The sequence below is a fragment of the Cavia porcellus genome, unplaced genomic scaffold (genome assembly GCF_034190915.1).
Source record: "Cavia porcellus strain 051 isolate PalLab524CR breed Dunkin Hartley unplaced genomic scaffold, mCavPor4.1 scaffold_21, whole genome shotgun sequence".
NCBI classification, from domain to species: domain Eukaryota; kingdom Metazoa; phylum Chordata; class Mammalia; order Rodentia; family Caviidae; genus Cavia; species Cavia porcellus.
Genome location: NW_026947504.1, coordinates 32507091 through 32531858, shown reverse-complemented (window position 1 = coordinate 32531858; position 24768 = coordinate 32507091). Strand labels below are relative to the sequence as shown.

The following is a 24768-nucleotide window of genomic DNA, read 5'->3' as shown; positions in this document are numbered from 1 at the left end:
CTGGTTAATTGTAGGAATGTTATCTCTCTGCTGTTGCATCTTTATCTTTCGGTTCTGTTTAATTATTTGCTTTGCTTAGTGGTTTTTTCCTTTGTGTATCTAAACTGTCTTTCAATATTTTTTGCAGGGTTGGTTTGGTGTTCATGAAGTTCTTCAGCTGTTCTTTGTCATGGAAGTATCTTATTGCACCATCTATTTTGAATGATAGTTTTGCAGGATATATCAGTCTTGGTTGGAAATCATTTTGCTTTAGGATCTGGAATACTTCACTCCATGCTCTTCTTGACTTTATCGTTTGTGCTGAGAAGTCTGCTGTGATTCTGATAGGTTTTCCTTTATAAGTGATTTGTCTTTTCTCTCTGACAGCTTTTAATAATCTATTCTTGTGTTGGATTTCTGGGATGGTGACTATTATATGTCTGGGTGTAGTTTTATTTTGGTTATGACTGTTTGGAGTTCTATATGCTTCACTGATCCTGATGTCAGTTTCTGATCTCATGCTTGGGAAATTTTCAGCTATTACTTCTCTAAATATCCTCCTGACATCCTTCATGTTGTCTCCCTCTCTTTCATTAATCCCTATCATTCTTATGTTATTCTTCTTTGCATCGTCTTGCAGTTGTTGAATTGTTGTTTCCTGGTTCCTTGTTATTTTCAAAAGATCTTTCCTTTCCTGTTCACTAGCTGCAATCCTGTCTTCAAGGTCTGAAATTCTATCTTCACTTTCATTAAGGCGGTTTTTACAACTTTCAGTGGAGTTTTTTATTTCCTGTATATCTCTGTGCATCTGCATTATGTATTCTGTTTGTTTCTTATATTGCTCGTCTAGGGATTCTATCTTTTTGTTTAGTTCCTCCAATTTTTTATCTGTGTTTTCTTTAGATATATTTAGAATCTCTTTCATTTCTTTTATCATTTCTTCTTTTATCTGGGAGATTATTTCGAGTTTGAATTTCTTTAAAGCTTCCTGGAGTTGCTTGTCAATTTCAGTGGCTATTGTGTCTGATATATGAGGTGGATGGGATATATTTTCTTCTATATACATCGCTCCTAGGGTTTCTTGAGATGGGCTGGAGGTTTGAGGTTGTAATTTGGTCTTTCGTTTTGTCATTTTCCTATATTTCTGTGTTTCAAGTGTTATTTGAAAGCTTCCTCAGGATCTGTTGAAAATCCCCTTCTATGTTTGGAGCTACTGGGACTCTGGCGCCGCGCTACTCCAAGCCATTAGGCCTACAGAACCAGTGGCCCTCCTCTGCCTGCTCAGAACTCCGCAGTTCCAGACAAGCTGGGCCTCAGGGACACTGTGCGCCCACCTGCCCCTTGGAAGCTCCACAGTTCTTCAATCGCAGCCGGGTTAGGGTACTCACCACAGGCCGCAGTGCTTCAGGAACCTGTGGACCCTCCCTGGTTGCAGAGATATCCACAGTCCTCCAGACACGCAGAGAGGCCGGTGAGGGCACCCCAGATCTGCCCAGCTCCTCCTCTGCAGACCTATGGCCAGGCACGGCAGCTAAACAGGCTGGGCTAGGCTGGTAGTGTGGGCCAGCCCACCTATCGGGAGCTCAGCAGGTCTCCAAATGATGCCGGGAATGGGGAGGCTGATGTGGAAGCCTCAAACCCACCTCTCTCCTTCACTGCACCTGGAAGCCTGAGGGAACTCCAGCAGTCTGGGCGCAGAAATCCAGAGTCCTCCAGACACGCAGAGAGGCCAGTGAGGGCACCCCAGATCTGCCCAGCTCCTCCTCTGCAGACCTATCACAAGCATGTATTGTATAACTAATTAGGTTTGGGATTTGTTCTTCTTCTTTTAAAAACATTCCACAATCTATGCCCTTTAAAGAAAAAGAAGTCTCAGCACCACTTCTAAGCTCAGGCATCAGTGACAGTACCAGGGGCTTAAACCAAGAAAGCCAAACCCCCGTTACTAGAATGTAAACTGTAGAGAGTCAGGATGTGATTAAGAAGCCACCAAGCCAAGGAAGCAAGTAAAAATCTTTTAGGCCAACAGGAAGTTACTGGTTCTCCAAAAGTTTCAGGCACCCTGTGTGCACAATGCAGAAGTCAGAAGTCCTCTCCCTGCACCTAAAGAGTTTATAATCTAGTGTAGCAACTGACTGGTACAGAAAGAAGCCATCCCGACAGAGCCCATGGGCTTCCTTCCACCTGGAATGGCCTCCTCTCAGCCTGTTCTTGGGCTGCCTGCCAGTCTGTCTTTAAGACACAGGCTAGGTTTTCTGCCCCCTGAGAAGCCTGCTGTTCCCATGCATCCCCAGATTGAGCTAGATGCCCCTTTGCCATGCCAAGGGCCCAAGGTCTGGCCAGACAAAGAACAATTCTGGGCAGCGTCTTTCTCAGGCTCACACAATGGACACAGCCATGTGCACCTGTCTTGCAAAGCTCTTCAAATGTTGAGTGACAGCAATGCCAGAAAAACACGTGCCACAGAGCAACTCAGCTCTTAGATTTCAGCTCTCATGTGAATGGAAACCGCTCACATTAGCTTCAAACACCAAGGGAGTTTGGCAGAATGAGGATTGAGGTTAATTTAATTTATATTATTTAGACTCATTCCTTAAAAAAATACAAGTGAGGTCCAAATGCTTTTCATATGCATGGTTTTACACATACTGTGGGGAACTCTTCCTTAAGTACAGATACTTCATTTAAAAATCATTAACTGCCCGGCCTAAACATCATGACTTAGATTCCAACCTGCTCCTTTCAGCCTCATTTCAGACGATAAGAAACATGACCTCAATCACAGGACATGGAAAGAATTCCTGCCGTGGTTGGCCGGGGCCTTTATCAATACAACAGACTAGGTTACTACGGCTGTGTTGTTAGCTTTCTGCCACTATGACAAATAACCAAATAAATAATCAACTTAGAAAGAGAAGAGGTTTATTGTGTCTTACATTTCTGGAGGCCTTGATCCATGATGAGTTTGGCTGGGGAAGACGTTTCCAGTACATTGTGGAAGTGTGTGATAAAGTGTCTTGCTTAGGGTCAGGAGACACACACACAAAGGGAGAGAAAGAAAAAGAGTGAGAGATAGAGACAGAGACAGAGATATAGAGATAGAGATGAAGAGAAAGAAATAGAGAGAGGTCAAGCTATGGACCAATCCTTTACTGTATGTGCTGTTAGGGGGCACTCTAGACCTAAACTATTGAAATGGCCTGCATAAGTCACGACTAAGATATGACACTGCATTTGAAGAGACATAATTCAATTAGGTAATGATAACGATGATGATGGCTACGAAGAAAAGGCAACTTCAGTCTTCACTCCATGGACAAGACAGATAAAATTCATAAATGGTAGCACCACTCATTCTGGTTCCTATTCTCTTCCATCCTCAAACTTAAACCTTCCTGGATGTTTTTCTCTGTCAAAACATTTTCATCAAGGAAGATGAGGAAGGGTAATAGAAAGGATGGCTAATATGTACTGGGGTGGGTAGGAGGGATAAGTCCTGATATTTTACGACACAGTAGAGAAACCATTGTTGACAGCAATTAATTTTATATTTCTAAACAGCTGGTAGAGAGAATTTTGAATGATTCCAATGGAAACAAACTACCATTTAAAGTGATGAAAATGCTAACTACCATGAACTACCTAGATCTGATCACTGCATTATACACATGTACCAAAACATCACTGTGCATCCCATTAAAATATACAATTACACTATCTGTGTAGCTAAGTGTCTGAATGTGTTCCACTCAGAGGCTTTAGTTCTGTCCCTCTCCTGACTCCTACTGCTAAGGTCTGGAAGTCAAGGACTATCTTGTTTCCTGAGAATCCCTGGCATTTAATATGTGCTTAAATTGGACAAATGGAGTGTTGCCCTTAGGCTTGGGGGGCGGGGGTCCCCTCCCATGATGACTGATTCAGCATCTTCCTTTGCAATTACTTTCCAAATATTTTTACTCATCTTCCAAACCCACATCTGTCATGAAATCTGTCATGAAAATCCTAACAGTTCTCTCTCCTGCAAGAGATCCTGAACTCAACCACCTCTCCTCTCCATATCAGGCTGTTCCCCAGTTATTTCTCACCTCTATGCTGCAGTACTGATTGAGATCAGCCTCCTACTCTTACCCCTGGGGAGTGTGTTGTCCACCGTGAACCAGTATCTTGTAGAGGTAAAACCAGAGCCTGTCAGCCTCCTCTGAAAGACTTCCCATAGTTCCCATCACATTTTGAATACAGAGCTAATTCACCGTTCTTTTAGTAAGGTTTATGCTGGTGTAGCAAACCATGAAGTAGGTATAATGGGAAGATATTTATTTGGCCCATGGTTCAGAGGCTGGGAAGCCTCAGATAAGATTAAGGCCCACACCAGGCCTTGATCCTCTTGCTGCATTCTAACAGGGGGGAAGACACATTACGGGCAAGAGAGAGCAACTTAGGGGGTTGAATTCATCCTTCAGGACCTCACTCACATGATTACAGAATAAATTCATTCAGGACCTTCTCTTAAAGGTCCCATCTTTCAATACATTTGGGATTAAGCTCCAGTACATTTGGGATTAAGCTTCTAACATGAGAATTTAAGGGAACACAACAAACCACTATGCGCTACAAGGCTCTGCTGTTTCTCTTTGTCCTTCATAAGCCCTTAGCTGCCTCCCACCTAAGGGCCTTAACTTCTACTATTATTACTCCTTCTGCTTACAATAACGTTTTCTGCAGCTCCCTTCTTCTCCACTTTATATCACTGGTTCATTATTGTTGGGGTCTCTAAACTGAAAGTCAATCCCCAAAACAGGAATCCTGTGAAGGAAATATGCGCTGTAACTACAAGACATACACCACACACCATCATCCACAGAGCGGGATGCTAGGTAATTCATTTGCCTGACTCAGCTTTCTCCCTTTGTTAGGAGGAGGCAAAGCTGCCAACGGCTGCTTGAACCCCTGGGGCTCAAACCTCCGTCTTACAGTAAAGTCTCTGAAGTCTGTAGGAAAATCCCCACACCTGACACCGACATTGGTAACCTAACACTCTCATCAGAGGTACTACAGCAGATGCCATAATGGGATCAAGCCTAACTCTAAATCTTGATCCTGCTTCCTTCTGAGGAAACCTGAGAACTAATTTCTCAGTCTTCCAGACCCCAAATACTTACCCATTTCTGAGAGGAACTGAAAAGAGTTCATTGCTAACTTACAGAATTTACTTACACAATTTGTAATCACAAAGTTTTAAAATTAAAGATTCTGTTAACTTACATGACTGTAGCTGTTCAAATTTATAATACCACAAGGGCACTTGTTAAATATCTAAAACTCAATACCTTGGAATTTGTCAAGAGATTCCCCAGAATTTCTGTTTATAGTTACCTTCCTTCCCACCACAGAATTCTGCTATCTGGCCCACTTAGAAGCCTCAGATTGGGGTTTCAATCCTAAGAAGCATCCTTATGTCCATCATTCTCTTCTGTTACTCCTGGGCTTTAGAATTCTAAACTGAATTATACATTTTTCTTGCACACACACACACACACACACACACACACACACACACAAATTAGCTTCATATTACATTAAATAGAAATAAACAATTCGAAAGTTCTAAATAACATCTATTACAGTATATTGTTATAATTGTTCTATTTTATTATTAGTTGTTAATCTACTATGCCTAATTTATAAATTAAAGTTTATATAGGGAGGCATACATAGGACAAAACCTAATACAAGGCTTGATATTGTAAACACAGTATATACAGGGCTCACACTATCACCCTAAGACTCTTGGACTACATCCCCGAGCCGTGGGGGAGGGATCAGTATGTCTACGTTATGCTGGTTTCTCATAAAATCAATGAACTAGATATAATCTTACTTCAAATTAGAGACAGAGAAAAAAATTCCCACAGGCAGTTAGAAGTGAAGCTTACAGCAAAAACAGGCCCTAAACAATAAATACTACACGTTTACCAAAACAGCAGCCCTGAGGCAGCATACAGAGCTTAAAACCCCACCACGGGGCTGGGGATGTAGCTCAGTGGCACGGCAGCTACCTGGAAAGTGTGAGGCCCCGAGTTCAGTTCTCAGTACCAAACAATTCCCAACCACAAAGCCAGCCTGAATTAGGCACAGTGTAGACTGATGCCCACAATAACCATTTTAAGTCATAAAAAAAAAATGTTTATATAACACTTTTCTAGAGGTCTGATCATTTGCTCCAAGTTATTTGTAATTCAGAAGTCTCCCAAATTAAATGTTTGGTTTATCAAAACATTGTTGAACAGCAACTTCACACACTTAATTTAGTATCTACTGATCAAGCTAAAGAAACTATTTGCTGTTTTAAACATTTGAAATGCTCCTTGAAATATAAAAGGGGTAAAACAATATAGAGTAGTGGACCTTAAAGGCATCTGAGTCTACAAACTATCCTGTAGTCAATAAATTACTACCAAATATTCAAAGAAAAGAATATAACATCCTTGGTGTATTTGCAGCCCTTCATGGGGAAAAGATGCTAGGCATAAACACATTTTCCCATTTCCCATAAAGCAAGAATCTCTCATGTGACTAACATTTGAGGTTACAAATTACTGCCCACAAAAACTCATAGTCTTCTTTAAATTCATAGAGAATATATTTTCTTAGGAAGAATATTTCTCTCCCATCTAAACTCCACATTGAGATTTTGAAAATGGAATTCAAACACAACACCTGAGTTTTCAAGAAAGGGTAGCTTTCCACTATTGTAAAAATAATCCATGTTAGATGATATTCAAGCAACTGGCTCCCTCAAACTCTACTGGTAATTTTGAAAAGTCTAATCTTAGACAACAGAAAATGGCATACCAATAGCTATGAGATATAACTTAAAATGAGTATTATGGGCCATTTGTAGACCGGGGGTAGAGAGAATAAGACCACATCAGCAAGCAAGCCCAGTTTGGGAACCAGTGCCATGAGCAGGCTGCCAGGGGACTGGAACAGCCAGACCCCAGCCTTCTGGCAGGTGAGCTGGCAAACATGAAGTACCAAACACCCCACCCCACCCTGCCACCGTAAGCAATCGGCTTATCTGGTGAACAAGCTGTCATGATAGTTGTCAAGGTGAAATGCAATTGGATGCCTCTGGTGCTCTGGTGTTTCACTGACACTGCAGGCATAGGGCCAGTGGTCTAATCATAGGTTCAGAGAGTAGTGGTGCATGGTGTGACATCTAGGGGGGATCTTCGCAGCCATTGTTTATCCCTATGGTTTTGTTCTGGAAGTCCTATATTGTTTTCATTGTTTTGTTGGGTTGGGTTTTATTCTCTTTTGCTTTGTTTGATTATGTCAAATCCAATAGGAGGAGCAGCTATTTCAAAGATAGCAAGGTATCTTATGGTAGCAATTTTGGATTCACTATTGGCATATTTTGAAGTCCTTTATTTCACTCATTGTTTTGTTCTTATTGTCTTTATTCTATTCTGTTCTGTTTGATTTTTTTACTATGTCCAAAGTTATCTGTAGATATTTTGAAGACATCAAAAAGGATGTCTTCCATTGGTAACCATTGGTGATTTCATGATGTTTTGATGTCTTGTTTCTCTTACACTGGTTTGTTTTTTATTAGTTTTATTCTCTTTAAAATTAAAAAAAACGAGTGCAATGGTTTGTGTCTGGATGTCCCCCCAAAGCTTCATGTGGTCAAGGGTGGCAGGCCTTTCAAAGGCAGCTGAATCTAATGTTTCTGATTGGTTCATTGTCTAGTGCTGGGATTGGCGGTGTGAGTGCTGCATCCACCCAGGGGCAAGTAGCCTGCATACAATGTAACAGAGGGAAAGGAGCGAGCTCCTCCCTTTTGCCCTTTTGCTCTTATCACTTCTAGAGTCTGCAACAGCTGCCTTGAATGGTTGCCCCTTAGCCATGCCCCCCAGTTAAGTATGGACTAACACCTCCTCAAACTGTACGCTAAATAAACCTTTCCTTCCTTAACTTTGGGTGTTGGGTATTTTGTCCCAGAAACAAGAGAAAAGTAAGTAAGACAATGAGGTTAACCTACCCACAAAGTGAAAAGTTTAAAAGACATTAATTGGGATTTCTGTTTCTGACCATGAGAGTGTAGTGAGCTACAGACAAGCTCTTCCACTACAGTAATTAGACAACTAGACAAGACACAGGAAAAAACTGTTTTCTAAAATCAAACAGTAGTGTAGGAAAGCACTGTCTGAGAAAAGAAACAGGTGAGTGTTATGATCACACTGCCTTTCTATCTGAAACTGGTTCTTGGGCTGAAGTACATTAAGGAAAACCTCCACAAAAACTAGGCAGTATCACTAAGTTGAAGAGAAAGAGAGAGCTCTCAGTTTGGGGAGGCCAAATGATGTTCATTTGTAGAACATGCACCTGTAGATGAGAGAGACTTGGAACAACAGAAACTCCAGACATTTGCATGAGAGTCAATTTGAAACTGGTTAAATCTGTACATATGTCTGGCAAATTTATCAAGCCTATGGACAAAAGAATTATAAAGGAGGCGTAGAGAAATAATTTCTAGAATTCACACAAAGCCAGGAGATCTCACTGAACACTGGAAACATGCCTCAACCGTAGAGCTAAAAATAGACTTAAAAGGCAAGGTTACTCTAGACTCAGTTGCTTAAAGGATATTTAAGCTGATCTATGAGTAACTAACAAGAATCAGCATCCAGCACCCACTTTACAGTGTATGCATTCAATCAAAACCCAGCACGGGTGATAAAAAAGCAAAAAACTCAAAGGACACAGATGATCCATAACTAGGAGAAAATTCAATGTTACAAACAGGTTTGTAAGTTAAAAAGATGCTACCAGAAAGAGATGTTAAAATAGCTATACTAAGTCAATTCAGTATGTTGTAGGATTTACTACTACAGTAAAGAAGAGCTTTATATGTAGGAAAAAAGTAGAACTTGAGGAAATTAAACCTAGAATGTCTGAGATGGAATGTTAATAGGTGGGATTAATAGCAGATTAGACACTGCAAGGAAAAGAGTTTGTGAATTTTAATACATAACAGTTAAATTATTGAAAATGAAGCACAGGAAAAAATCACAAACAGCATCAATTAACTATGAGAGAATCTCAAGAGAGGTACATTATATATCTAATATGTATAATTAGGGTACTAGGGAAAGAAGAAGGTGGGGAAGGAAAATGCATAAATATTAGAAAAAACAATGTGGAAAAATATTTCCAGATTCAACAAAAAGTATAAACTTAAATGTCTAGAAATTCAGTAGACAACAAATAAATAAATACAAAGAATAATACAACAAGACACATCATATTCTAATGGAATATATATATATATATATATAAGCAAGAGAGAAAATACTACAAGTTGATAGGAAATCAGACCTCTTGGTTAGACAGGAAGACAAGCATCCATAATCTATGGCAAAACATAGTCAATAATAAAATACTGGGTGGGGGAAGAAATTTATCAGACTGTACAGAAGCTGTGCAAGACAGTGTTATAACATATTTAAAGAGCTTTAAAAAACTGTCAATTCAGAATTTTATACCAAGCAATATATCTTTTCAAAATTAAAGTGAAATAATTTTCTTTCACACAAATAAATGTTGACAAGATTTATGAATGAGAAGAAAAGCTAATGGAATTCCTCAGGCTGAAGGCAAAGAATATCAGATAGAAACTTAAATCATACACATACATAAATGAAGAAAGCTTGAAGTAGGAAATATGCAAGTAAATGAGGCATTTCCTTTATGGAATTTTAAAAAATTTATTTAAAAGACAAGTAAATAAAATAGTGCATTGTGGGAGCTATAAAAAACCTGCAAGTGAAATGGATAGTACAAAAGATAAAGTGGAGAATGAATAAAGGGATGTCCTAATAAGGGTCTTATAAAACTATTTGACTACTACATTAAAGCATATATATATATATATATGAAGCTAGAAAGTGACAAATGAAATATACATATAGAGAAACCTAGAACATCAATTAAACACCAAACAAAAGAATTAGTTTAAAAACACAGAATGGAGAAAAAATGATTCCTAATATAGTTAATATTTTTAAAAGACAATAAATAGAAAGTAAGGAACAAATAAGGGATTGGAGAAATAGAAAAACAAGCAGAAAGTTGGTAATTTAAATTCACCACAATGATATCTATACTATATATATATATACACTATATATATAGATAGATATAGATATTCCAAATATGCCCATTAAAAGTCAGAGATTGTCATATTGGACTAAGAAAATGAGATCCAATTACATGCTATACATGAGAAACATATCTTAAATATAAAACTTAAATGGGTTAAATAAAAAAGATACTATTCAGGCCACCAAAGGAAAGTTGGAGCATTATATCAGACAAAGTAGATTTTAAAGTACATGTCATAATAATAACAGTCAATTCACTGAGATGAATTAACAATGTCAAATATTTAGGCATCTATTCAATACCTGAAGGAAAACCAACAGATCTACAAGTAGAAACAGAAAAGCTACAATTATAGTCAGAGACTTTAGTATTATACTTCTTTCTCAATAATGGACACAATAAGGATGAAGCATTGATAGCAGTAAGTGAGACCTGAACAATACATAAAGCTAATGAACACCTGTTACACCCCACTACACGAATGGAAGTATACATGGGTCATTCATTAACATAAATCCACCTTGGGCCACCCACTCGAGACACCTCCGTCTCTCTCCCAGACAGAAGCTTTCTTTCTCTCAATAAATACATTCTGCTCTTAACCTCCATTGTTCTAAAATTCATGCTTCAATTTTAGAGAACACGAACTCATACTGGATATAGTAGGTTGGGAGTTTCATTTCCCTGTATCATTTGGAGGTCATACTGAGATCACTGGATAGGGGTAAGAGTCCTTTTGTTTCATAAACTCTGGCCAGGGACCCATTTAGGTACTCTAGGAAAGTCCTTAGAAAAGACAGAGTCTTTGGCAACCCACTAGGGACTCCTTCTGTCTCTCTCTCAGACAGAAACTTTCTTTCTCTCAATAAAAAAATATATAAACCTACATTATACAGTATCTCCACCATCTATATCCATATAGGAAATGTTCATTTAAATGGATTTAAACGATGAAAAATCAATTTTTATGTCTTAGAAATCAATAATAAAAAGTTCTTCAGAAAAATCACAGATATTTGAAAAATCAAATATCTGAACTTTAGGGTAAAAGAAGAAATTAGAAGACAACCCAGGAAATATATTAAATTGAATAAAAATACCAACATTTGCATGACATGACTTCGAAGGAAAAGGGTCTAAAATTCAATGCACTTTCTTTTAAAAAAAAGGGGGGGGAACAAATTAAATTTGAAGTACAATAACAAGAAAAAGCAATAATAAAGAAAAGGGATAAATGAGAAGAAAAAATGGGAGCAAACCTTTGCAAATAAGGAGGGGAAGAGAGGTTGAAGAAAACACAGAAGAATGTGTTTTTTTAAAAAAAGAATTAAGATATATCATGCACAGATACAAATTCCCTAAGATGAATTTGATTCTTATGCATACCTAAATTGTACCAATAAACTTAATTTATTTTAAAAAAGGAAAGAGAACAAACAATAAAAAAATCAAAATTTATATTTCAAAAAGAACATTTTCTGTATATAGATCTATCTTATGGAAGTTACAATGATTTTTGGTTTTACTGTTTATAGACTAGAACAAGGTGAAAATTTATTTTGTTATGCTACTAAATGAACTCTACTAAATTATGCTGTTCACATGAGACTACTTTGCAGCTACTTGGAAATGTCATATACAGATACATAGTAACCTTGGAAGATATTGAGGATCTATTAAACAAATAAAGCAGGCTACAAACCATGACCTTACCTCCCCCAATTTCCTAAAAAGCTATTTTGGGCAGATTAAATATCAGAAGGATGTTAAGACCTACAACTAGCACTAGCTGGCAGTCTTACGAAAAATGATTTCTTTCTCTCCTATCTCCCTAAATTTTCCCTTTTGACTGCATAGCATTTTTAGACTACAAAATTAATAAATTGTATGCTGTTGGTATAAACTCTCCAAACAAAAATTAAGCTTTCAACTTGTCTCAATAACCTATCTAATCACTTCACACCATATACATGTACTGAAGTATCACACTGTACATCATACAACTTCTATGCAACAGTTTTGAACAGTGGAGAAAATTATCTCTAAAAATTCCATTAAAATATTTCATAAGTAATAGTAAATGTGGACTAGTCTGGAGAAAACGAGTTGTATGTTAACCTTAAAAAGTGTTGCATTTGTCAAAGCCTAAGTGTTTGTACTGTTTTAACAAGAAGGAAAGATGTGATTTAGAACAAAGATTAAAATTTCATTTTGTTCACTTAGCTTAAAAAGCAATTTGAAATTAACATTTAATACAATCACTTAGCAACTTTCTGGCTGTTCTGCTGGTTTTTAAACTAGGTTTAAGAAGTAAATTATAGTATGTAACTCTCTAAAAGGTTTTATGTAGCATGGTATGGGGAAATTTTATTATTCTTTTCTCCTTACCAAAAAAAACAAAAAAAAAAATTGATTCTGCTGTAGTCAGATAGTTTTGGATTTGGAATGTGCCTCCCATTATAAATATTTCATTTAACGATAAACCTCATAAAAACACCAAATGACTCAACACTGCAGTCCCCTTAGAAGACGTGGGATTGGCAAAATCATTCAGCTCATTTTTTAAAAATGGAATGAACAACAAACCTATGTTTCTGGACCCCAAGCAGGAGCACTCTATCCTGCCCACTCACACGTCTCCAATTCATTTGTTCACCTACTACAGTGAGTAATGCTCTTATTCGAGGATAAGGGAAGAGCAAGACAACAAATTGAGAAGCAGACACATACAGAGGAGTCAAAGGAGTTCTGCGGTCATGGATGTGGGGGCTTCCATGAAAATGAAGGAAATAATCTAGGTTCAGTGTGGAGCAACAAATGCCATACGAAGGCAGGTACCATGCCTTCCACAATAGTTCACCCACCCCTCTGTGTGTGCTGGGGGTGATGTTCAGGAGAAGATGGTGGTGGCCCGCACACACTGACCTGGGAAGAAAGTGACTGCTGTGTTTTATGTCCTCCAGAGCCTTGAGGAGTGACCAGATCATGAGTGTGTGACACTGGGAAAGTCCACTGAAGGCTTTAGACCTGGTGTGATGCTGGGAGGTGTGGGAAAGTGGCTCACCGTGGGCCTGGCCTGGAAGGGTAGATCCTCCTTCGAGCTCCTTGCTTCCCACTGGCCCTGCCCTGGACTGTTTCTCCTCTGCCATGTCCCTCTGCCGTGCTGTCCCTGCCTTGGAGCCAGCTGACTGTGAGCTGAAATCTCTACAAACTATAAGCTGAAATAAATCTTCCTCTTTAATGTATATTTTGTCTGGTATTTTGTCCCAGAAACAATAAAATAACTAAGGCAATGACCAAGAGGACAGGCCAGTGCAAACCACAGCACTGCCAGGAGGGGCACACAGGAAGCACGACTACCATCACTGACACTCAGAGCACTCGCTGCGCTCAGACGTTTTCTCCTTCTCTTTCTCCCTGCACCTCTGTATCTTCTCTCTGCTCCTCCTCCTCTCATCCTCCCTCCTTCTCTTTCTCCCTCTCCTCATTTTCTTCCTTTCTTGCCTGTCTCTGCCTCTTCCCCTCTCCTCTCCTCCTCCACCTTCTTCTTTTTCTTTTCTTTTCTTCTTCTTTTTCTTCTTCTTCTTCTTCTTCTTCTTCTTCTTCTTCTTCTCTCTATCTCTCTCTCTCTCTCTCTCTCTCTCTCTCTCTCTCTCTCTCTCTCTCTCTCTCTCTCTCTCAAATCTCACAAGGCCTGTAGACAGGAACGTGACCACTGAACTAGCTGCTGTGATATTGCACCTAGCGCCCAGCATGGACAGAACCAGGAATGTAGGCACAGCCCAGCAGTCCACCACCACCCACCCAGTGCCCACACTGAACAGCCACCAGCTGCAGGCTCTCATCCCCAGGCTCCCACCAGGTTTCTTGGGTTTCACTGAAACACCTTTGGGCTTTTGCCTCTGCTCTCCACACACCCAGCCATCCTCTAGAACACTCTTACTCACTGTTAGTGACCAGTGAGTCCTCCTCTCTTGCCTTCTCTGTAGCACCCTCCAGAATTTAAATCATCTTTTTATTATATACTCTCTGGTTAAGAAGCAGAGTGCAGTTTCACACCAAAACTTGCAGATGTAGAAGTTGGCTAAAATTAAACAATCGATACTTGACTGAGGTCAGCATACCTCAATTCTGCCAATAAAATCAGTGCCTGCTTTGAGCTAGGAACAGGACAAGCACTTAGGACAAAGATGAACAGGGCAGCCACTGCCCTTCACAGCTCCTCCAGGGCAGAGGCGAAGGAGTCAAAGACACAAGTGATTTCCAAAGAGAAGGGCAGGTGCTGACGGGAGTTTAGGTACTGAAATCCACTGAGGCATGTAGGTAGCTTCCAGAGCAAAGCAGAGGAGAGTGAAGGTGATGCACAGCGGAGGTAAACACCCAGACCCCTATTTTAAGAACAAAGAATGAGCCAAGTGTGGGGGCACCTGCCTGTAATCACAGCACTTGGGAGGCTGAAACTGGAGGATTGTAGTAAGTTCCGAGCCAGCCTAGGCTACATAAAGAGAACCTCTCTGTCACACCAAAAAACACGGATGAATGCAGGGCTGCAACATGACATTCTGGGTAAAGTCAACAATCTAACTAACGTCCCCAGGGTGATAATGAGTCTGCAACATTACATTCTGAAGGCATAAAAAGATCTGCCTGGCCGGAAGCAAGGGATGCACCAATGTGAAGAAGAAGAGAGGCTGACGAGCAGAAACCAACGTCTGAAGGAGCACGAGGTCCAAAGCAGTGATCTAAACTGCAGAAACCCGAGAGACACTGGGGAGTCTGCAGGGTGAACAGGACGTGCTCAGACGTGCTGGACGGACTAGGGAAGGAAAAGAGAGGCAGGAAGGGAGACGTGCGAGGTAAAGCACGGTGGGGACGAGAGAGGGAAGATCCGATGCTCAGGTTGTGGCAGAAATAAAACAAGCAGGAAAGTTTGGGAAAATATTAAGTCACTGAAATCAATAAGGCGATGCACAGAGAAGGAAAGCAGGGCAGGAAGGATCCTGTGGTGTGGGGCCCGGGCCATCACCGGCAGCGCCACTCACCGCTACAGAAAAATGGCACTTAGGTGCGGAGCATGGAGGGAAGAGAGGCTGGAGAAAGGGGAGGGCTTTTCCTCGCACATTTCTAGGCAGAGGTTGCTTTGAAGCCTTCAAATGGAAACAGCCCACTTTGGGTCATTTGTACAGGGCAGTTGGAGACCGACGCGGACTGGAGATTGAGGAACCATTACTGTAGCAAGACTATGTGAACCAGACAGTCACACAAAACAGCGCTCACAAACCAAGAGAGTGGGAACGCTGCATGTCACATGACAGGGCTTAGACAGACAGTTTTACCTTTAAGTGCTTCCGAAAGAAGAAAGACCCAAAATAAATGGGCAAGGATGCTATCTTCAAATACTAAAGCAAGAAGAGCAAATTAAATAAAAAGCAAAGGAGACAGACAATGATAAGGAAACACAATGAATTAGAAAATAGAAAACAAAGGCTAATGAAAGATTTACTGGCAATATATACACCTACAAACTTGAATATAGAATTAAAAATACTATGAAGATATACCAAAAAGACTCCAGTAACACAGGAAAAATATTTTTAAAAATCAGTGAGTGCGTTTACATCAAATTCAATTCAAAGCTTCTGTACACCAGAAGAAATAATCAACAGAGTGAAGAAAACCCTACAAAATGAGAGGAAAAATTTGCTGGCTACTTTCTGACAGCTAACATCTTGAATATATAAATAACTCAAAAACATTAATCTCTACCCAAAACAAATGTAAAAAAATCAACAAGGGAACTGAAGAGATGCTTCCCAAAAGAAGTACAAAAAGCCTATAAGTATATGGGGGGAAAAGTTCCTATCTTTAATGATGAGAGCAATGCATATCTAAACAACTCTGTAATTCCATTATATCTCAGACAGATTGGTCATCAAGAACACAAAGACAAAACTGGTGTGGCTGCAGGGGAAAAGAGATCCTTCTACATTGTTAGTAGAAATATAAACTAGTACAACCGCTATGGAAATCAGTAGAGATTCCTCAAAAAACTAAAAATAGAAATTGTACTTGATTTAGTTACACTTTTCCTGGGTATATTCCCAAAAAATCAAAAGGTATCATACTATTCATACCCATGTTTACAGCAGCAACTCACAATAGCTCAATTCTAGGAACATCTTACATGTCCATCAACAAAGATGTACGATTAAATGTGTCTACAGTGGAGTATTATTCTTCCATTTTAAAAAATGAATTCATGTCATTTGCAAGAAAGAAAATGGATGAAACTTGAGACCATACTTTTAAATGAAATAGATACCTAAAATATAAATATATGAGAAACCTAAAATATAAATAAGGAAAAAATAAAGGAGAAATGGTAAGAAGTGATGAGATAGACTTGATGGAGATGGAGAAGATGACCAAAGGAAGGGAAAGAGGAGGGAGAGTAGGAAGAGAGAGAAAGGAAGAAAAGCTTCAAAGTCTCTTCACAGCACATCACTCAACAGACAATACACTATCAGGAAAAATACAGAAAAATACAGAACACTGGCAGAATTTACAGGGCAGTCCCCCTGTAAGACCCTGTTTTAAGACAAAATTCCAGAGCTGAGGAGTAGCTCAGTGGTAGAGCACTTGCCAGACATGAGTGAGGCCCTGGGTCCATCCCCAGCACAGCAAAAACAAAACACAGCCAGAGAAGATCCGCAAACCGTTTACCATGACTCTGGTGTTAACAACCTCCAGTTTTACTGTCCAGTTACATTGCTAATCGGTCAGTGCTATATTCGGATATTACAATGTGCTTGGACTTGTAAGACTTACATTAGCGGTTATCATATTTGGACCAGTATGTAATAATGCATTTTTTTTTTTACTGTGTGAAGTGGAGTTTCTTCTATTTATAAAGCCCTCAGTAGGGAGGGAGCCTATGAAGTCCGTATTTCCCCTTCAACGTATCTCAAGAAAATGATAATATTTCTCCCCCAGGAGACTTTTCATTTTATAATAAATACAAAACCCCATTTTAAGATTAATCATGGTTGCTAGAGCTTGAAACTCTAAATAGGTTTCATGTACTACCCTTAATCAAACAAGAAGAAAAAATACTAGTCAACTCAGAGCTACAAAGGTGAAATTAGATATGTCTTCAAAGATATGCCAATATCCAAAATCAGTCATCAGGGAAAGACAAATCAAAACCACAGTGGGGCCTGGAAATGAAGCGCTAGGCGAGTCCTGTGCTCAATGCACAGTATAAGAGAGAAAGAAAGAAATGAAGAAAAGAGAGATGAGAGAGAGAGGAAAGAGGAGGAGGAAGAGAAGAGAAAGAAGGCAAAAGAGAGAGAAAGAGGAGAGAGTCCTGGAATACCACTTCACATCCATTAGGCTACTATCAAAAAAAAAAAAAAACCAGAAAATAACATGTGACAAGAAGGTAGAAAAATTTAAAATTTGATGAACTATTGTTGGGAATATAAAATGGTATAATTTCTATGCAAAACAGTAGTTCTTCAAAAATTAAAAATAGGATTATCACAGCTTGAGCAATCCCACTTCTAGGAACAGTGTATACCCAAAAGAATTGAAAGCAAGATCACAGCAGGTTAAACAGCAGGGTTATTCACAGCAGCTCAAACACACAGCCATTCATTTAAGCGTGCACAGCGCATGAACACGTAAGCAAAATGTGGTGTATGCGTGCAACAGAACATCACTCAGCTTTGAGAAAGAAGGAAATTCTGATACACGCTACAACACAGAGGAACTTGAGGACCTTCTTGCAAAGTGAAGTCAGCCAGTGAAACAAACTATTGTATGATTCCACTGACATGAAGCACTGAGAGTAGTCAAAGGCCTAAAGACAGAAAGAATGGATGGCAATTACCCAGCTGCAGCAGTGCTAGTGCTGATGGGCACTACAGAAGTTCATTTTGCAAGATGAAAAGAGTTCTTATGTCTAAAAGAATCGTAATCTATAACTGTGTTACAAAACTTGAGTTCTAAGTTAGACACAGATAGGAGAAGACAGGTTCAAAAGGAGACCTCTGCAGGTGACTCATGAACAGACCCAGGGTCTTCCCCACACAAGTCTGTTATTACACGGATTTGGTATAAATTGTAATCAGCTCGGTGCTCAAGTTCCTGGCATTGTTACTCCAAGTGCAAGGTAAGGACAAAAATATTCAATTGCCAAAAGACATCTATTTTGAAAAACAATGCTTTAGGGTCTTCTAACTGTAGTTTTCATGAGTTATAACTTTTACCATTTAAAAGATGGCAAGAAATGTAGAATTTGATTCATGTTCTTTGAATATTCCTATTTTAGCAGGCATCCCACCACTGTTCTAAACTGTGAGAGCAAATTAGATACCTAACAATAATCTAAATATTTAAATTGAAAAAAAAAAGGACAAGACAAATTTGAGGGAAGAGAAAGTAAGTTTTTCTGGTGATGCTGGGGTTCAGACCCAGGGCCTTACACAAACCCAGAGACAGGTGAGAGCCCTAGCACCGAGCCTCAGCCTCTGTCCAGGAAAATGTTGCTTCAAGTCATCTAAACACCCTGTTCCCGATCAGGCGCTTAGTGTTTTGCTGATATTTTTCCTTTCCACGTCCACCTAGGGAGCATCCTATTCCAAGACCACAGAGCAGTATTAAACCACTTTCACATAACTGCTAATTGTCTCCCTGTGTACCAATTCATTTATTTGCATCTTCATCTATATAACCAATGCAAAAAGCTATATCAAGGGTTTCCACATATTTAATATATTTCTGGCTAACACTTACAAACAGAAAAAGAATTCCCAGGCTGTTTTTGCTTCAAGCTCTCAGATCTATAATCTATACCTAAAAGCCACAGGATTGGAAAGTGACCATCTGTCCCCCAGTTCACCACTTTTCTAATCATCCTTTCACTCGGGCCTTGGGGAGGCTTCGTCTGTATTTTTCGAAAGCTCTGCAGTTGGCGTCCATTACCTATGGAGCAACACCTTCTCCAGCCACAGACGAGAGGCATGGCGCTCGGTCCTCTGCACCGCGACAGGAAGACAAAAGCAGCGGGGATGTTCGCAAGGCTCTAGTATTAAGAGAGCTTGGGGCTGATCCTGTGATAATCTGGGAGAATTAGACAATTAGGTCCTGCAACTGCCCTGTTCTAATTCACCTGGCATGGAGCACAAGAAACTCACAGCGGAAAGAAGAGAGTCAAGTGGGGTCCAGAGGGGCAGTTTTTAAATTTTAGTTTCATTATAACTGACACATAATAACTGCCCGTATTTATGAAGTATAGGTTGATAATCTGATACATGTACACACTGTGTAATAATCAGGGAAATTAGCACTGCCCTCTCCTTAAACATGTATCATATCTTTGTGTTTGGAAACTTCAAATTCCTCCTTCCAGGCCTTTATAAAATACATAATAAACTGTTGTGATATACAGCCACTATATTATGCCATAGAACTTTACAACTTATTCATCCTGTCAACCTAATAGTAGAAGATAACTATTAGCAGTTTGTTATATGTCCTCTTTAAAGTAAATATAAATTTTCACCAGTGTGCTGTTATTTTTCAGTCACAGTATTGTTCTAAACTCTTGAGTCAGTCAGAGGCTCCCTTTTCCCCTAATCTTCCTAGCCTCTAGTAACTACCATTCTTTACAATATGGCAACATGGAACAAACCCTTATTCCAACAAATTAGCAAAGTAAAGGGCCGGGGATTTAGTTCAGTGGCATAAACGCCTGCCTGGTCAGCACAAGTTTGTGAGTTCAATCCCCGGCACCAAAAAGAGGAAAAAAAGGGAAAAAATACCCAGTATGCATATCTTGGCATACTATAATAAAATGTATAAATAGATAGGATCCTCTTTGGGTTATTTAATATCCCAGTAATTCCTAGAGTCTGCGAGCACACCCTCTGGACAACCACGGATACCCAGGCTTCCCTGGCATCTGTGCGGAGCTCTTGCTTTAACTGTATGTCCATGAGGAATGGATCATACCCAGGGAAGCCACAGCCTGATCACTGAGGAAGGGGCCAGCCGGTGACGGGCGCACCCCACACACCTTCTCCCTCCTAAACCCTCTCGCTTAAAAGTGTCCCTGGATTTTAACGAACTGGAACCTACAAAGATATCTCAGATACATCAGCTTTTGATTGATATTTACACAAAAAACATATGTAAGTGTCCAAACTCAGTACCGTATGTTGTTTTGTTTTGTTTTGTTTTGGTACCAGGAATTGAACTCACATCCTTGTGCTTGCCAGGCAGGTACTTATGCCACTAAATCCCTGGCCCCGTACAGTATGTTTAACAAGACTGTATGTGCAAGACGTGTCTGGTGAAAATCTAAAACCAAGCAGTATAAACTTAGAACCATGCAACATTTTCAAATCCTGCCCAATAGCAAGGTAAGCACAGGCAATGACAAATGCTATCCTGAGCATGATGGCAAAATATTGAAGTCTCCTTCTTGTTAAAAAAAAAAGTCAAGAAAACCTAGAGCCCACAAAGACATACCGAGAAGTCAGCAGGAGAGGCTGTGAAGTTCTGTGACCAGCTCTCTGCCCCCCTGGAACATTCCATGCCGCTTTGCCATTAGCAGCCTCCCAGTGGGCCCTGAACACAGCAGTGCTCACAGCCCCTGTGTTGAGATGTTTGCAGGAGTGGCCTGGAGTCGCCCTTCTGTCACCCGCAAGTGCTGGGATGCTGACTGCCCTGCACACACCAATCATTACATTCTCTCGTTCTCTTCAAAGATATTTTGGGGGATGTGGTTTCTTATCACAGATTGGGGGGTACTGGGGATTGAATCCAAGGTCTTTGCACTTACCTACAGCTCCAGCCCTTCTTATTTTTATATTTTTTTAAATTGGAGATTACAATGGAGAAGGACTTTAAAGGAATTTTAAACATTCCAGAATAGCATCTTGCTTAAAATATGTCTCACTTCTTTGGGGTAGGGGATACCTGAAGTAATACAGAATCTACTTGTAATATTGCCTTTAATAAAATGGATCTCTAATCATGTTCAATGGTAATACCAGGAAAGGCTTTATTGTTAAATAATCATTGATTTTTGTTGTACTCTAAGAAAATAACTTCGTTATATGTGTATTATAGCAAACCTGTAACGTGGCTTACTAAATGTGGTTTTTTTTATCCTTTTTCCCTAACTGATATGTTAAGTGACCTAATTGATATGTTGAGCAATACTCTCCTCTGTAAAGAATTGCAAGAATCTCACCTAATTGATATGTTAACCATTGTTGCCCTCTACAAACTACAGAAGTTGTGCTAAAACAAGCTAACAAGGGTTGTTAATCACTGTTAGGCACCTCTATTCTCCGCTAAAGAGTTAAAGAAAACTAGGATGGCCCACTAATTTACACTTGTTTAAAGTAACCTGCTTGTGTGCAGAGATTTGCGTATGAGTTTAACCCTTTACCTGACCTTGACACATAACCGCCGTTTTCTGTTCTGTATGGTGCCTTATTGCCTCCCTCTCCCCTCACCTATCTATCTAGGCCATAAAGAATTTGGGTTTCTGGTGACCTCTTCCCGACCCAGCGATGATCTGTCATAAAATGAGCCTGCCCCAATTTTAAGAACTGCTTAGCTTCAAAGAAATTACCGGGAAATACTATGGCCCAAACCCCAATCGGTGCTTTCCTTTTGTTCTGTATGCATCAAATGAGTTAGGTATCAGATCTTTGTAAAACTTAAGTTTCAGCTTCTTGTAACTCTTGACCCCTTCACACCCACTAGCGAAAACGAGCTGTCCTGGGATAATTAACTCTCCACTTTCTTCTCTAAATATTGCTGCAGATGTGCCACTCCGAGATAATGTCAGTCTGTAGGATGGGAGTAATTTGAGAAACACCAGGAACTCCTGAGATTGTCAGAGCTAAGTGGACAGCAATACAGTTTCCAGACTTGGGTCAACAAGTTTGATGGCTCTGCAGGTTTCTTTGTTTCTCCCCCCACCCTTTTCCTCCAGCTTCTTTTTAAAGTCCTCCCTTCAGTCTCTGGGACACAGTCTCCAAATTGGCTCCCGGAGACTTGTCACCAGGCCTGGAAATAAAGCCTTTGCTACCTAAATTTTTGGTCTCTTGTTTCCTTGGATTTTATACCCGGGCATGAGTTATAACAATTTTATGTACATCAATTTCCTGAATGTTCCATAATTTCAAAGATATTGACAATTCATTTTATACAGCTTTGGTCTGTTAAAAAGTCATCAGATTTCTTATCTAGGATATATTCCTGGGATAGGAAGGAAAAAATATGCTGAGTTCTTATTAAAGTTAATAACTATTAGTGTCAAGCACATGCAAACACTGTCCTGAACCTACCAAATGACTGAGTTCTGACTTGGAAAGTTTTGGGCACAAATTCCAAATAAAGTTATCACAACTTAACTTCAGAAAATCTGAAATCTCTGGTGTTGAGATCAAGTTTTATGGCCAAAACAAAATAAAAAAGTCCCCACAATACCTTAGATCTAGTCACAAAAGAAACACACACACAAACACAGAGGTTGCTGTTTTTAACTCTGCAAAATCTGTTGTGGATTTATTTTATCCTATATTTTAAGATAAAATTAGGGAAAGAATAAGTAAAGTACTTGTTCAATGGCAAATCCTAAAATTAAGTCAATATTGTATTTTCTTATTGTGAACCTCTTATAGTTCAGAGCTGAGATACAAATCAATATATGTAATAAAGCAAGTGTATAGCAGTGGAGGAGAACCCACAAGATTCATTAACTGTGCAAATAAGGGTAAAAAGGAACAGAAAGTCCAACACAATTTGAAAAAAAAAAAACAAGGAGTAATCTATACATCAATTTTGGTGACATTTATGCGAGAAAAGCTACATCAAGTTTGAGGCTGGATGATTACAGAAGAAAGATCCTTTAAAGATTATATCAATAAAAATAAAACAAACTCTACTGATTTTATCTCCCCGTGGATGCAGCACATCTCACTTAACTGACTGCAGAATGAAGGATTTCCAATACTCAGAAACTTCTAGAATTCACAAGGTTTCCATTAGTTTCACTCTCATATATGTCCAAATGAGAACTCAAAGCACCTAGCATGAAATAGGTACATGGTCCCAAGAAAAAGTAGTTTGGATCTTAAAAATCTTACGGGGCTGCTCCCCATAAGCTCCCCAGGTCACTGTTTCTCCCGAACTGTGAAAAGGAGCATAAGGAATCTCACTAAAGCCAACTTTGTTCCACACAAAGCCAAGAAAACCGAGGTTTGGCCATCAAAACATAAGCCCTCGGAAGCCTGGGCCCCATACCATCCTCGCCGTGAAATCTATCCTGGGAGAAATTAAATGTGTACATGGCGGGTAAGGGTGAAGGTGCCACAGAGGAACTTGTACTATTTAAGACCTTGCAAATCCCCAGAAGTCCTCCTAGTGACACAGCCCATGGGGATTTTTCTGGGAGTGCTTTCTTTCTTTCCAGAAGTGTAAACAAGATCACATCACCTGCAGAAAAGGTTGATAGGAAATAAATGACCAAATGCAGCCACTTCCTGCTACTCAGGAGACATCACCTTGGTTCCCAGCAGCCCAGCCCACAGCAGTATGCTCTGCTCCAGCCCAGGAGCTCCTCTCAGCCCCTGAGCAGCCACAGGCTCAGACATTGCTGGGATTTTGGTAGAAGTCACAAAAAAGGCCCCAAAGTAATGTGGTCAGGATTCGAACCTGGAGGAAGACTCCACTCGATGTTCATGCAAATCTAAAGATCCCCATTAAAAGCCACTCCAGGGCCTGGTTTTTCTGTTCTACCCTGGAGTTCTCTAAAACACCCTGCCCCTAGGGGATGCATTACAGGTAAACACAAGAACTGCCAGACCTTCCGGGTTGTTCATGCATAAACCAAACTGAATGAAAACATTAAATACTCTCATGGTCAGACTGGAGATACAACTCGGTTGCAGAGTACTTGTCTAGCATTCATGAGCTCCTGGCTTCTCTCCCCATGACTACAAACATTTTTAAAAAGCAATAGTGCCCATCAGTGGATACATGGCTAAATAAATGTGAGTTCCACACAATGATAATTGTGTGGAATAATTGAATAATTTATTTATTCAGCCATAAATAAAGCCACAGCATCAATGATCCTCAAAAATATCATAAAACGAGATGCAACGGGTCACATAATGTAATAGTCTACTTATAGGAAATGCCCAGAATAGGCAAATCCATAGAGACAGAAGGTTGGTTAGTGATGGCCAGGAACTGAGAGAGGAACAAACAGGTAGTGATAACTAATGGACACAGGTTTCCTTTGAGGGCGGAACTAGGTAACACTGAAGGTTACGTGACTTTGTGAATACACTAAACCAAATGAATTTGACACTTTACAAGAATGAATTTAAGCTACCTTGTAACTTACTGCACCTTTAAGAGTTAATTTTTTTTTTTTTTGGTACCAGGGATAAAATTCATGACCTCACACTTGCCAGGCAGGTGCTGTGCCACTGAGCTATATTCCCGGCTAAGAGTTAAATTTTAAAATCTAATACAAGTTCACATTTTACTAGCGATTATTTCAAATTAATGCAAAATTACTAGCTAAAAGAA

General features: G+C 39.7%; 1 protein-coding gene across 2 annotated transcripts in view; it reads right to left on the bottom strand.

Annotated features, from left to right (window-relative positions):
• Positions 1-24768, bottom strand: part of Atp8a2 (ATPase phospholipid transporting 8A2) — a 627840-nt gene that overhangs the window by 549130 nt on the left and 53942 nt on the right. Inside the window, exon 1 of one of the 2 annotated variants that reach the window (XM_063232531.1) lies at positions 19132-19224. The exons of the other annotated variant lie outside the window; for it this stretch is intronic. Coding sequence (XP_063088601.1) covers positions 19132-19171 — 40 coding nt within the window. The 5' untranslated portion in view covers positions 19172-19224. Of the gene's footprint in view, positions 1-19131; positions 19225-24768 lie in introns of those variants that run through there. 2 annotated transcript variants of the gene reach the window in all.